The following is a 16,224-nucleotide window of genomic DNA, read 5'->3' as shown; positions in this document are numbered from 1 at the left end:
ACTAGAAAACAGACCGTGACACCAACAGCCGAGTATAATTCATTTCAATGCATTGCAAGTTTACTTTACATTTTAAATTTACGGCATTAAGCACACGCTTTCAACCAAAGCGACTTACGTACACACACACACACACACACACACACACACACACACACACACACACACACACACACACACACACACACACACACACACACACACACACACACACACACACACACACAGCGACGGCGGAGTAAACCATCCAAGACGACAACCAGCTCGTCAGGAGCAGTTAGGGTGAGGCGTCTTGCTCAGGGACACCTGGACACTCAGCTAGGAGGAGCCAGGTATTGAACTAGCATCCTTCTGCTTACAAGTCAACCAGCTTTTCCTACTGAGCTGAGCCGACCCATGTCTTGTCATCTACATACAGTAGGCTGGCTGGTTTGTGATACAGTCCAAAGAACGCAAAATACGTAATTCTCCTACATCTTCCACCCACTGTTTTGGACGAGACGAGCAAAGCCTCCTCTGTGTCTGCGGTCTCCTCTGTGTCTGCGGTCTAGCTGTCAAGCAGTTTCTTGTTTCTTGCACGTTGTTATAGCAATTGAGTGAATCTGGCTTCCGGTTTCCCTTTCTGCTTACGGCTGGTTTGTGTTCTGCTCTCCTGACATGCAGCTGTGGTTGTGTTCTGTCGTGTGCTTCTTCTCGGTGTCGCAGACGGTCTGGTTTGATCTGCACCAGCGGCTTACAGACACGGACGGCACCGCCAGCGCAGTGAGTACACCAACTCAATCAGAAGCATTTGTTCCTCAGCAGCAGCGGCCTCTGCTCTGGGAAACCCTGCTGCTAATAGCTGCTCCGAAATAACACATAAAGAAGGAAGAAGAAGAACATCTTTCTTCTAACTCATCAAACAGAAAGGTGGACCAGGTCACTGTGTTGGGGACGACACCACCAGTGTCTCAATGCTGAATGCCTTCTTCTAAAATCAGCCCTTATTCAAAGGGACGCAGTAGATGGAGCCATGACGGAGGCTCACGCTGTCTCTGCTAATTCAAACGAATAAGCAAACACACCAGCTCTGCTCTTTTATTTTTGTATTTTTTAAAAATCGACTCACATGAAACAGGCGGGAGGGTTTGTAGGTGCAAAGGAAGGGATGTGGAATGGGAGCAGCTATACACTAGACACTATAGCTATACAGCTATAGTGCAGATGAGCTCGTTTTCTCAGTTCAGGACGTTAAAATCGTGGAGAAAGCAGAGTTGTGGGGGCGTGCAAAGGCATAAACACCCTGGAGGCAAAACAACACCAAAAAATATTAACTTAATTATATAGATATGGGCCATAGCCCTTGATACACTTTACTGCATGCTGTAATCAAGTGGGAGAGAACAGAATTAACGACGCTACGACGAGAACAGCATATCAGCATTGTGTTAATGTTGGGCTTTTTGCACAAGAACTACGACCTTGTGGCTGCATTGTGGAACTGAGCAGAGGTCACAAATGCACATCCTCTGAGCAAAAAACAGGAGATTGCATCTGTCGAAGCCCAGGGGGAAAAAAAATCCTGTTATTAATTGAGAAATGAAATTGTCAATTCTATGAGCCCCCTTAACCCCTCCACCTCGGAGGTGAGGCCGTGTGATTGAACCCTCTCGTACGACCCGTCCTCTGTCGCGCTCTCTTCATTCCATGGTTGCAATCTTGATTTCCCTCAAACAGGTGGCAGTCCTATTAACCTTGCTCTCCCCAATCCCTCTACCCCAGACCCTATCCCTAACCTTTCCCACTTCATCTCCCTTGAAGGAAGGGATCAAAACGTAATTAATGCCCACCCCCCCACCCCATCTGATTCAGCCCCTATGTCAGAGCAGCTGCAGTCAGCGGCCCTCGCTCCATGCAGACCACGTCTCTCCTAGAAATCCACACGCACACATACACACACACATACACACACACACACACACACACACACGCGCGCGCGCACGCACACACGCACACACACACACACACACACACACACACACACACACACACACACACACACACACACACACACACACACACACACACACACACACACAAATATGGTAGTATTTCCAAGGCACAGCTCCAGTGGACATAGTGTGATCACCTCCACATGCTGCAACGCTTTGATAGGCACTGACAGCAGTTCCTCTGTGAACACACACGCGCGTCACGCACACATACACACACACACACACACACACACACACACAACCAAACACACACACAAACACACACACACACACGCGCGCACACACACACACGCACACACACACACACACACACACACACACACACACACACACACACACACACACACACACACACACACACACAGCAGAGTGACTCACACACTATGAGTTCTGTTTTTTCTCATTACACTGTTAATAGAGCATAGCACAGACACACATAACAAGTCCGAAGTCCAGAGTGTCGTCCACAGCCATAATGGCACATTGGAACGGAACCGAGGCATGCCAATACCCGGCCATGCCAGCGCCTGTTACCAGGCAACAGAGGGAGACATGGATGAATGTTGAGAGATCAGCTGACAGATAAAGAGAAGTGAGGATCTGTTGGTTCTCCAGGATATAAGAACGGATAGAACCCCAGAGTACAGCTGGAGAACAGTGCAGTGTACAACACAAACAACAGAACCCTTGCATGTGTGGCACATCTTGTTATCTACAGTAGCTGGTGGGCTTGACAGAGCGCATTTCAAATAAGCATGTCAAAATGCCATTGTTGGCTCCCCACTGTAAATAATGGAGGAGCAAATCAAAGCAGAGCCAGCGGAAGACAGAAGAGGCAGGAGGGGAGCCGGGACGGCGCCGGGCTGGGGACGGCTGCTCAGGGTCCGCTGGAGGCCTGGAGGTGTGAGGGCTCCCTGCCCGTAATGAAACGCTCAGAGAAGGGAGGGGGGCGATGGGAACCACAGATAGACGGGAACGGAGGAGGGGTCGGATGTTCAGAGGCAGAGGGGGATTCAGGGGAAGCCCGGCATTGTGCCTCAGTGACGGCAGCATTCCCATAACTTATCCTGACAGGATTAGCGTTGGCGGTCTCAGCGCGGCCGCCACTCTCTGGTCAATGGAGCCGACGGCATGGCATTTGAAGTGATAATCCTTAAGATTATCGTAGAATAGATTATCGTTTCATATTGCTTTTTTGGGTAATTAAATGTTGTGATCAATAGTCACTCAAAGTCACTCGGTGTTTGTTTTGTGCTGTCCCCGCATTTCTTTCCACGCGTGGTGGGAGGAACGTAATATATAGAACATGCATATGTAATGCTATATTAGCATATTATCCCTAGAGAATATGCAAATGTGATTAATTCACAGTATGTTCATCACATAATGGACACGCTGGTGATGGAGACTGTAATTATTATTTTCGGGGGTAACATTTAAAAACTATCTATTTGGATTATTTATTAACTGATGAAAAAATATCATGAGGGTTGAGATCTCAATAATCCTCAGATATGCACTTGATTGCACTTAATTCCGTTGAATCTAAATAAAATAGATTGCACAATCAGGGTCTAGACGTCATGAGCTATTTCTGGACAGGCCTTTGGAGGCAACGAACAGGGCAGCTATTTCTGGTGCAGTTCATTGCATAATTAACATTGCATTGCAGGACATATATGCCGCCATTGTCCCTGACAGAGACGCTTGAGGTACGGCAGTAGCGTAGCCACAACGGAAACCTTGGCTGTGCTTTAGGGGTACTGCATGTGCCAACAGCTGAAGCATAAAGTGTCAACATCGCTTAATTTGGTACCGTACCTGCATGGAGGCATTTTATCTCTGCTTGGGAAACCCAACGGACCCACTGCCAAAGGACCCAGTGATGGAGACGTTCTGAAGCCTTTGTGCAGTCCTTTCATTTATATTTTATGGAACAAAAAGAGTCTTCGAAAGCATTATTGAAGTAAAACAACATTGCAATTGGCATACTTGAATTTGAAGGATCTCTCTGGTAGTCTATGTGAATGACTTATTAAATAAGTGCTGTCCAGTCTTTCTTACCAATAGGTACGTGACAGCTGTGGTACAGGGATCCCATCTCGGCCCTCCCCGTTGGTTTGTGGCGCTACAGAGAGGTTCCACACTCACGGCAGTTTGCAATTCATTGCATATGCTAGGCTAGACAAATATAGCTCAATATATTCTTCGCTCCGACACTTTGCATACATCAAGGTTGATTATTCACTATTTTTCGAATTCTATTTAGTATAATGGATACATTATATATTTGTTCCAAGCCGTTCTGGTTAATAACGAACCTTGAACATTTGCAATGACTAACCTATCCTATGAGATTACATTTCTGTTAGGTGTTGAAGAAATTGATCGTGGAGAATTTGTTTGGACAAATGTAGGGCTGTTACCAGGCTCGGGCATAGAAAACCTATTAAGGTACAGCTTTGGTCGGGTTTGGACCGAGCTTTGTCGGGTTTTGGCCTTGTAGGGCGCAATTTTCAAGAAAAGCTTTCCTGTCATTGGCTTCAATTCCTCTTTACCCCCCCAAACAAGGCAAACAGTAATTCAGTATATGATATTTCAATATTATATTTTAATATCTAACTTAATACGATTTGCTGCTATGACAAGTGGCTTATGCCAGCCATCAGCTAATTTGTAAGGTTATAGAGTTACAACGATGTTCAACACATTCATAAAGTTATTTTGAGTACGATTGTTTTGACCATGGATAACACTGGCTACCCGACGATATTTTATTTGCCACATACCGCTAGTTACAGCTGTATGGGTAGTCTACTCTTCTATGGTAAGCTAGCAAGTTAACATTGGTGGTGGTGAAAACAACTCACATGATCCCACGCTACTTCACCACGCCATCAAACTACATATTTCGTCATTGTTTGAAAGAGAGAGCGAACCCCCTAAATAATTTATTCTACCTCTAAAAGAAGGTCCTATATCAATTTCTATGCACTTAGCATTTTCTTGTCATCTTTTTTGAAATTCTCTCACCCCGAAATCACAAAATCAAATGCTCTGACAAAATAAATATAAAATGCCCGTCCATCACTACCTGCACGCACTCGCTGTGAATGATGGGGGTCTTTAAGTAGCCTTGATGCCTGACGCTAGGTGATTGAGAGAGAGAGAGAGAGAGAGAGAGAGAGAGAGAGAGAGAGAGAGAGAGAGAGAGAGAGAGAGAGAGAGCGAGAGAGAGAGAGAGAGAGAGAGAGAGAGAGAGAGAGAGAGAGAGAGAGAGAGAGAGAGAGAGAGAGAGAGAGAGAGAGAGAGAGAGAGATTGATTGAGTGCGAGAGAAAGGAAAAGAGAGAGAGAAATAAATAAATAAATAAAGAGAGAGTAACTGTACCAGGTAATGCGCGAGGGCAGCCCGTCTTTCCTAGTTCCCATGGTAACAAGCAGGCTGGTGCGATCCCCCCTGCTGCCCCCGTTTCATCTAGACCCATTTTCACAGCCAGTGGGATAACTGCAGTGCACTGAACACACACACAGGCTCATACTGTATGGGATACACATGCATGCATAAACGGCATTATGTGCTTGATGGTGAGGAATTTTGCATATTTCATTCAACAAGCACGCTCGGAGTGAGAGAGAAGGAGGAAGAAAAAAAGCAAGAGCCATAGACAGAGAGGGGATCCCTGTGAAAAGCCCCAGTCCACCCCTCTGTCCCAAAGCGTGTAGTGATCTGCCGTTGGGATGCACTGTGGCTCCTGGCCGTTCCTCCTCCCAGCCCTAGGCGTCTGTGAGGGTCTCTTTGGTAGGAGGATTCATGGAAAGGGTCTCTTTGGGCGAGTTTGGTAGGATGTGGAAAGCGAGCTCCGGAGAAAGAGATGAAAGATTACACAGAAGGAGCATGCTGAGATGAGAGGTGTCGATTTTCTGTTTTAAAACTGCATTTAACCACGGCCCCCAACAAATGTATGATCCATCAAATCAGATAAAACACAGAATGTTCTTTTGCGCTATCTTCAGGTCTAGCAGCATGACGACAAGGCTTTCTGGATCTGCTTCCTGTGTGTGAACAGGGAGCACAGGTCAGAGCACGTATGAGCAGTCGTCTGGTTTGGACTAAAGAGCATAGCAGGAGGCTTAAACACTTTGTCAAGTGAGTCTAGCCCTCTCACAGTGTTCTGCACACGTTCAGAAGTTGGGCAGTTGGCCATTGACTTCCATTCTATTCCAAGCGGGTGTTTAGCATCTTCCACAGCTGGATCTTTGCCTAAGCCAACACAAATTAGAGAATACAATCTTCCCTGGCAAGGTCGTTTTCTTCAAAAAGACCCACAGACAAACAAATCCACAAGTTTTGATTCTGTGTTAACACGCCACTAAACATGCTCAGGGACATCGAGGAGAAGAGCGATAGAGAAGAGCCGCCCAGTTGGAATTCAGAGGGAAAATAATGGATTGGTTTTAGGCAGTAATAATTCTGAGTTCTAAGTGCAGAGGAACATTTCTATATGCATTAACATTTATTTTCTTGACTGGTCCGGCTAATAAATTTCTGTTGCCTCCTCAATCCATCCCACTCCGAACGTCTGATTTCAATTTCTTCTGCAGAGAACTCTTATTTGTACGCACCAACGCGTCCACCAAATGCTACTCTTTCATAAAAGTCAGGCAGTGTGAAATTAGGGGGAATTGCTGAATTAATAACGGCTCGTTCAGTGTGTAGCCCGACACACAGCAACTCTCTTCACTCTGAGCATCGCAGTGGCGCTTAAACACAGAATCCAAACTTGTGGATTCGTTCGGTTGTGAGCACCTTTTGGAGGAAAATACATAGCCAGAGCAGTTTGAGTGGGCTCCCTTAAACTGAATAGAAACACAGCTGTGAGAGCTGCTACACACTTGTTTGGAATGGAATGGACGTCAATGGCTGGCAAACTGCCCGTTTGTAGAAGGCGCCAGAGGGGGTGCGTTGGACAGAAATCATGGCTGATTTACATCCTGACATAGCAGATGTCATCCATTAACCTGGGGTCCAGCACCAGACAAATCCTTTAATGGAGCGATATTTAATTGACTTACTTGCTGCTGGGTCATAAAGCATGTATTGTGTGTGTGTGTGTGTGTGTTGTGTGTGTGTGTGTGTGTGTGTGTGTGTGTGTGTGTGTGTGTGTGTGTGTGTGTGTGTGTGTGTGTGTGTGTGTGTGTGTGTGTGTGTGTGTGTGTGTTTATATGTCATGAGTGGGGGAGTTGTGTGTGCGTGTGTGAATAATGCAACGTGTAGGTGAGTGTACTGTGGTTTTTGAGGTATAAGAAAGCAGAGCAGCCCAGCATATTATATTCCAGTATTGGTCTTAATTTGCTAACGTGAGCATTAACACACATACACACACACACACTCCCACACCGACACACACACACACACACACACACACACACACACACACACACACACACACAGACACACACACACACACACACACACACACACACACACACACACACACACACACACACAAACACACACACACACACACACACACACACACACACACACACACACACACACACACACACACACACACACACACACACAATTTCCCAGGCTCTCTGGCTCTGTCTCTCTCTATCACTCTCCCTCTCTCTCTCTCTCCCTCTCTCTTCCATTCCCGCTCATCCCACACCGGCTCCCAGAGACAGCCTAGTTAAGTGGTGACCAGATGGAGAGTCAAACTGCAGAACTGGTATGATGCTATAGTGCTGCTGAACACATGGCAGCCATTGATGATTGTGATGTAAAGGGGAAGTAATCATGTGTTAAAACGGCTGAAATGTTATAGATAGACACTACCAGGGCAGTCTCTCTCTCTCTCTCTCTCTCTCTCTCTCTCTCTCTCTCTCTCTCTCTCTCTCTCTCTCTCTCTCTCTCTCTCTCTCTCTCTCTCTCTCTCTCTCTCTCTCTCTCTCTCTCTCTCTCTCTCTCTCTCTCACACACAAACAATTTTATCCTCCAAGCGCTCCATCAGTCGCTGGTGGGTAACAGCTGCTATTCCCTGAAACGGAAAGCACCATAGCAATCATTATTGCTTTGAAGCAAGTGTACTGCCAATAGTTTAAATGTGTATTATAACACCTTTTTTTGTATCAACCCCACCACAACATACTTTTAAACCCTATTATGTGGATGTTTTCATTTTCTAGAAAGCTTAAAACAGTCAAAACTCTGGGTGACTACGTCCCCACCATGTTTCAGATACAGAATACCAGCCGAACAGATAGCCAAGAGTTCCATCCAGACTGAGTTAACCTACTTTCCTATTCCACAACCGAGCTGGAAGATCGGGAGACGCTGAGCAGTGCTGTTAATAAGGACAGAGAGAGCGGGGGGAGGTGTGTGTGTGTGGGGGTGATTGTGGTGGAGAAAGAAGACATGCAGATAAAGAAACTTGGAAGGGGAGTGAGGAGGAGGTGAAGGAAGAGACCATTAGATCCTATTGTATTATAGCAGCATCTCTCAAAATGAGTAAAGTGTGCTTTGAATTTCCCATCACCTCTGCCAAAGAAGGTCACTAAAGAGATGCTATTTGGGTCAGAGTGGACGGCTGTCGGCTGTATCAACTCTAACCCACTCCTGTGTGATGGGTTGGAGCTTCATATTTACGGGAAGGCATGTTCTTTCTGCTTGCGTTGTAATTGATTGGCATTACCAAGTACTACAGCCTCTAGATTGCCAAGGTCCAGCCCTGAGGGGATAACCAATCACTTGGCAGGATAGAGGCCTAGGAATCAATAGAGGCCTTTTTCGGCACCCTTTTTTTTTTTTTTTTTTGGCCTCTGGACTTGAGGGAGGTGTGAAACTGATATAAGCCTGGGATTTGGTTTTTTGTAAGAATAAAAAAACAAAAGCGGAGAAACCATCAAACATCCAACCTGAAACACAACAGAACAACCTAAAAGCAAAGTCTCTGTCTGGCTATCACACGTCATACGTTGTACATTACATCCCACAAACTTGCACACTATACTATATTTGTATCTTACCCTCTCTTGCTCTCATTCATTCTCTTGTTGTATCATGTTGGTGTTTTGGTAGACGTTGCAGGCGGTTGCATAATAATAATGTATAACTGTGTTGTATTCTCTCTCTCTCTCTCTCTCTCTCTCTCTCTCTCTCTCTCTCTCTCTCTCTCTCTCTCTCTCTCTCTCTCTCTCTCTCTCTCTCTCTCTCACACTCTATAAATATATGAATATATCTATATCTCTCTCTCTACCTTCGTCTCATGGTCTCCTTGTCTGACCTCTCCCAGTCCCTGCTGCTGGTGCGTCAGGAGATGGTGGTTTCCCAGAAGAAGTTGGGGGAGTTTTGTGAAGCTCTTAAGCAGTACCTGAAGAATGTGTCGGCCCAGCGAGACTGCTTCCAGTAAGTCCTTCCTTCCTCTTCCTCAGCTGTGTGCACGAACAAATATTAGCATTGGATTTTCTTTAGCATCTGCCATATGCTTATCCTTTGCAAGATTCAAAGACAGGCACCAGCGCCCCAAGTGGCCTGACAAGGAAGAAGTTAATACAAGTATGACCAGAACAAGAACGTATATCAAGTGTATCAGTAGTCATTCAGAGTGAAAGCCCATGTCCAGCTTAAGACAAGGGGCCCTACCTCATCATAAACGGGATGGATTGATTGAAGTGATAATCGTGTCTGCATATCTCATTTGACGGTGAGACTCATAAATGGATTGACTATAAAATGGGATAGGCTTCTAAGCCTATTGTTTATATAATCTATTTATTTCTCTGCATCTAGCTGAGTCTACTGTGCAAGGGAAAGTGCAGACAAAGATCTACTGAGTGATAGAGTCGATGTTGTTGATTGAAGCGGGGATTGACATGTGCTCCTTATCAAGGAGGGCAGCTGATCAGGAGATTGACAGACGAGTGGCAGTAGATGAACGGCAGTGATTTGTAAGAAGAGAGAGCGAAAATAGCCAACAGGGGGCTGGAAGTGGCAGTTAGATAGCTAATCACAGTCAGCTTGTGATTCTAGGACGAGGCAGGAAGCTCATGTCCTCCTGAGCCTGGAAACTCCTTCATTCAATGTGGACTTGGGTGGTTACTCCGATCCTAAGTGAGATACTAGCAGGCAAGCTAGCCTCACCATTTCCTAGGCTGGTCATTAGCATTGCTAGGCTAGCAAGCGTTCAAGCATTCATTACCTTTTCTCGGTTGTCTCCCAGCATGCTCTTCAGGACGCGCTCGTATGCTTTTCCAATTATAACTGGATGTTATTGTATATTCCATTAGGAATATGTGAACCTGAATAACTTCTGCCCGGCAATAACACATTCAGTAAACCAGGATATTAGGGTGTGATTACACACACAAAGGATGTGGGAAACCCTTATCGATCCTTTTAGGAATCAATGTGCAATTGCAAAGAACTTACTATTGCATTATCTCAATCAATAACATTTCTGGATGGAACGTTATTCCTGCCCACAAACAAGCAATTAAAGACATGTGTGACTATTTTGGATGAAAGGTCAAGGTATAAAGTCAATTTGTATCATATGTTTCCAAACCAAGTTCCCAGTAAACTACTATACTATCTAAATTAAGACTACTAGACCTTATGTAAATATGTGTATAATATAGGTCTCTCTTTCCCATGACGCAGTGGTTGCGTCATGGGAAAGGTTGCACTGACCATTACATCAGTTACAAGTGATGTTTTCTCCATTCTCCTTTTTAATATGCTGGGGACTTGAGGCATTAAGAGGCGTTATGGAAGGCGTGCAGCAGGTTGAGAAGCCCTACGCTTAACAATAGCCCTGCTCTAAATAATAGAACAGGGGAAAGGTTGGTGTTTCAAAGCCAGTAAGGCTCTTTTCTTTTTTTTAACAACGAGAGAGAGTGAGATAGAGAGAGAGAGCGCGAGAGAGAGAGAGAGAGAGATTCTATAGATTCATTGTGCCACGTCTACACGTGAGCATGGAATCAACAGTGTGTAACATATATACCATATACCTATGAACATATACTGTATACCTATAAAGTGGATGAGCAATATTAAGGATGCCAAGCTGCTGACTACTGGCTCATAAAGCTGTAAACCTAGCTGTGTATGTTTGACATAGAAGTTCAATCATTATTATATGTTCACTATAAACCATAAACCATAGAGAGCTGTTTACCATGCAATGTGTTTTCTTATTATGACATGACATTTTTAGGGGCTATGGGTCAGGAAAATATGACCGTAATGTGAGTTTACAAAAGGCCACGTTTTGGGTGGCATTCGATGCGATGCAAGTGCTTTCGGAAATATGCCATTTGTCTTTTCTCATATCGACGCCGTAGCTTGGCTAACCCTTTCATATGTCCTCGTTTTCAGTAAGAACTGCCTTTGTCTCTGACACCATCTCACTCTTTTTCAGATACATTCCTTACCTAGACCCCCCCACCCCATTCTATCCTCAATAAAGTCTCCTCATATCTGTGTGCTAATGACCCTCCATCCATCCCTATTCGAGCCCTTTCTCCCTGTTTCCCCACTCTGTGTTGCCAGCTCCTGCCCGGATTTCATGCGTTAACTCAATTTTCTTCCACCCCCTGCAAACAATAACTGTCTGCCCTTCATACTATAACCCCCACAGCTGATATTGTCATCACTCATTCCTTTGATGTCACTCTCTCTCTCTCATGCACATTCTCTTTCTCTCTCCCTCTCCCCCTTTTTTCTCCCTCTCGCTCACTATCTCAGACAAACTCCTTTGACCCGGGTCTGTCTCGGAGCTCTCGCGACACATCCATCTCCCCTCCAGCCTCCGCTCTGTCTCTGTCCCCTCTCCTCCCCGCTCCATCTCTCTCCTCTGACTGGCTCTACTTATTCCCTCCTTCTGCAGTGTGACTGCAGTCAGGTTGCCAGATGGCTTGTCCTTTGTCGTCTACGAGTTCTGGGATGGAGACGAGGAGTGGAAGAGGTGAGAGCTCGCACAAACCACAAACAAACCACAGAACCTTCATGTCCTGCCAGTGTGCAGACGCTAGATACGACTCCAATGGTGGTTCAGTTTGGATGAGTGGATGAAAAGACAAAGAAATGATTCCTTTAATGGAATGCCCGAAAGGAACCCGGTTCCACTTCTGCCTTCACATCTATCACCAAAAACTGTTTATTGATCTGAAAGCAAATGAAGCAAGGTGGTCGTGATGCTGCTGAGTGGTGGACTGCTGATGCTGCCTTTACAGAGTTTCTGCCCTATTGCTCACTTCCCAGTGCCATTAATATTTCACCCTTACAGTAAAGTACGGCCAAGTCTAAGTCAGGAAGGGGCCTGTTCTCCCTGCACTCTTTGAAGTGTACTTTGCTCTCTTTCTGTGTGTGTGTGTGTGTGTGTGTGTGTGTGTGTGTGTGTGTGTGTGTGTGTGTGTGTGTGTGTGTGTGTGTGTGTGTGTGTGTGTGTGTGTGTGTGTGTGTGTGTGTGTGTGTGTGTGTGCGGTCCCAGGCACCTGCAGTCGGCACCTATCAAAACCTTTCAGCATGTGAAGGTGGACACGCTATGCCAGCCTGAAGCCGTGTCCACTGTAGCTGTGCCAGGTAACTGCATCCCCAGGCAGTGACATCACTGTACTCTGAGTTAGAAATGATGTATACTGGGGATGGTCTCAATATGGCATGTCAGTAAAAAGGGATTGCAGGGTATTCCAATGGGCTCTCAATAACCAATCCTAACATCGCTTTCTTTTTCCAATACTTCTTACTTTCCATTACTCCTCTGCCTTTTTTCATCCATCTTCGGTTCTACATCTCATTCTTTCTTCTTCCACACCGTCTCTGTCCGTCCGTCTTGTCCGTCCCAGCTGCCTGGTGCAGTCTGAACAGAGAATGAGGACTGAGATGTTTGACGGCACGCCACCACACCTGGACAGACCTACCCTCCTTAAGACCCGCCTCCTGCCACCCACCCATCCTCCCCCCCACCCACCCACCCAGCATTACCACCTTCGCCCGCCTCCTGTCCCTCCCGCCCCTTCCCAACCAGAAAACACATAGCCCTACACCCCCTTGTCTTTGTAAGTATGCTACATGTTTACACGGGGCAAATGAATGGCAGCACTTGCATTGGATACTGAAACAAGGGTAAGGGGGCAAGGTGAGATGACTTTACATACTTTCCAATCTCACCCAAGGCAGCCTCGCCTTGGATTGGTTTACTATATCAGCTCACCGAATAGTACACAGACTTCCATGTAGCAATGATCATGTTTTTTGTATTGAAGATAGAGGCTCAGATTTGATTTGTATGATTTCGATGATTAGATGTAGCCGTCATTGTAATAGAAGATGCTCGATTTCACTGGTGTTGTTCAACAAAGGTGTGCCCCAACGGAGGCAGCGCGTCGTCCCTAACTGATGTCCAACGGCTCGGAAGGTGTTATTAATTAATTACAGCACTTTAACCGATGTCATTCAGCTAGGCATAACAGCTTGTTGCCGTGGCGAAGCAGGGAGGCACTACGGATAATACAACACAGCGTCACTCGATGTAGCAGTAGGATTCGAGGGATCGGATGTTCATGTAGCTTCCATTTCATGCACCGTAGTAGCATTAGGGCCTGTATGGTTCCTGTACACAGTAACGCCATGGTCATTTAGGAGCGGACCAGACTGGATTGCCTTGTTGTTAATGTGAAGGTTTCACATCAACCGCTACAAACTGTTTGCTGCTACCGTAAGATGGAGAACAACATCTCGGCAGCAGCATCCTAAAGCAGTTTAGAATCCTTTTGTTTGCCTTGTTTATGGTCACAATTGGCAGATAGCCTATATTAGTTGTCTAGTAACTACTTTACATATGAGAAACAGTGTACTGATATTATTAGATTTGTTTTATGTATTTTAGTGCTACAGTGCAACTTTCTCTTAAAATAAGTGGTGGGGGCTTAGCCCAACAATGGCTGGTTTCAAAATGGATATTAGGTTACACATCCTCATAATTATGAATCAGAATTTCAAGAGGGCAACATTTGAATGACATGAAGATAATGCCTTAAATATCGCACCCTATGGTGAGTTATAAATGTAAAGGAGTTTCACTGGAATAAACACTTTCCAGTGGGCAGGGCAGAACTTAACAAGTGTCTTCAAAGTCGAACCATTGGCATATTCAGAAATATTCTGTTGCATTAATACAGCTGTAGGGGGCCTCACTGGGATCCTATGGGATACCTGGGGAGGGAATATTACTGCATCTTTACGAACTTCACGATTCAGCCTTTATCAGCCATCTTAGCACCACTGCTTTGACCAACAGTGATAATCGTCAAGACTGATGACGTATGTTCGTGCACAGCTATGCTAACCCAAGGTTAGTCATAGAGAAACTACAGAGAAACTATTCAAACTGACAAAATCTTTAATTGCCCCAGCTAAATCATTTAGCTACAACACACACACACGCGATCATTTGCTGGAGGATGTTGGCCTAAGCAACACTTTCCATTGTTCTAGTCTGGTTCAAATCAGGATCAACAATATAATCCAAAGTATTTCTAGTTCCACCTCTGATAGCACGTGACTTTGGACCACCTAATCAAATACCTGAAGGAACCACCACCGGAACACAATCAGAAGAAACTCTCTGAAGCACAATGTATAAAGTAATGACTATTGTGGCTTGAATATAGATAGATTACTGAGTATGAAAAAAAATGTTTATTGATATCTGAGATAAATAGTACTACTTTGTAAACATGTTTGATCTTGTTGAAGATGATTGTTCAATGATAAAAGTCCCTCTGTATTAATGGCGCTTTCCATCCCTTTCTAAAAGCATCATTTGCCATCCAGCTTACTCACCAGTCTGTTTCCTTCTCTCTGTGACAGCTAGTCATTTGCCACGGTGCGCGTACGATCGGCTACTCAGAAAGACACAGATAGGGATCCAGCCTTACCAGACAAATAGTGAACTTCTACTTGCCCTTCTTTAGACTGCAGGGATGCATTGAGCAGGGCATTGTGTTTGGATGGAATGTTGAAATGTACTAATATATTACAAACTATATCGAAACAGATAACAAACAAGATGGACCCATAGAAGGATGCCATCGGGTTTTGATATCGCTGCTCTATTTCTGAATTGTGTTACTAACGTTTATTGGCATTTGCATTACAAAACACAGAGATCTGATCCTTTTGCAAGTGAGGAACACGCTGTGTCGCTCTAAACTGTGACAAACCTTGCTTGTGCACAGGGATCTCTTATAAAAGAATGAATAGAAATACAAAGCCATAATGCATGGATCTAAGTGAACACGTCTGTGACAATAACAACAAAATGCACCCATAGCCATAGTTTTACAGTAACAATGTGCCCGGCTGAATGCAGTCCACAATCTCTGAAGAAAGACCCTTCTTATTCCTACTATCTCGTGCGCTGGCTGGGCTGGTCTCTGGTGAGACATCGTGTACGTGAACGTCATGATGGTGCCAACTCTGTTTCCTGTTAATACATTCCTGGATGTTCCTGGGACAGCCTGCTCTGCTCTCCTACTCTTCCGCTTGGGTCATATAATGAAAGAGTTGTGCCATCAAAAAAGCAGACCCTAATCATCGCCGTTTCAATTCTTAGGGTGGGCTTGCTGTTGTTAACTGGCGGCCAACACGATTCAGGGAAGTGAAGAAATCCATAGAGAGAATCTTTTTTTGAGTGAATGGTAGGATAGGCCGGCCATGTTTGGCTTGAGAGCAGCCTACCTTAACACACCTTCTCTGAGGAGGACGTTTAACACCAGGATTCAAAATGTTAGCTAGTAGGAATCTAGCGCATTAGAAATGTTGCCATGATCGTAACACTCTTTCTTTCTATGACTTTCCTATTTTTCACTTTGAGTGCATGTAAACTGAATGTTTAGTAACCTTGCCGTAGTATTAGGCCATGCTACTCTTTAATGAGTTTTGTGTATTTCTTACCTAATTTTCTTGTTTGTTTTCTAGTATTCCTATTATGGAGACAAAATGATAATACCTAATGTATATGATTATAAAAATGGCATAAAATAAATACATTTCACTTTTATGGCAATGTTTAATGAAATACTACAATTCATATGTATGTTTAAGCGAAATGAAATATATATATATATATATTTGGTCTTAAAAAAATATGTCGACATCTAGATGATGTAGAGTGATGAATCTCAATAAAATTATTAAACAGAAACGTGGTTCTTTCATTT

At 44.7% G+C, this 16,224-nt stretch overlaps 1 protein-coding gene across 1 annotated transcript in view; it reads left to right on the top strand.

Annotated features, from left to right (window-relative positions):
- The window catches only part of necab2 (N-terminal EF-hand calcium binding protein 2), a 67,956-nt gene extending 51,748 nt beyond the window's left edge, over positions 1–16,208 (top strand). The window contains 5 exon segments of the mRNA XM_030366889.1: positions 706–762; positions 9,294–9,406; positions 11,889–11,966; positions 12,492–12,583; positions 12,847–16,208. Coding sequence (XP_030222749.1) covers positions 706–762; positions 9,294–9,406; positions 11,889–11,966; positions 12,492–12,583; positions 12,847–12,875 — 369 coding nt within the window. The 3' untranslated portion in view covers positions 12,876–16,208.
- The last annotated feature ends 16 nt before the right edge of the window (positions 16,209–16,224 follow it).

The sequence above is a fragment of the Gadus morhua genome, chromosome 9 (assembly GCF_902167405.1).
Source record: "Gadus morhua chromosome 9, gadMor3.0, whole genome shotgun sequence".
In the NCBI taxonomy this organism is placed as follows: Eukaryota; Metazoa; Chordata; class Actinopteri; order Gadiformes; family Gadidae; genus Gadus; species Gadus morhua.
The sequence above is the reverse complement of the archived record's forward strand: the minus strand, read 5'-3'. Positions and strand labels throughout refer to the sequence as shown.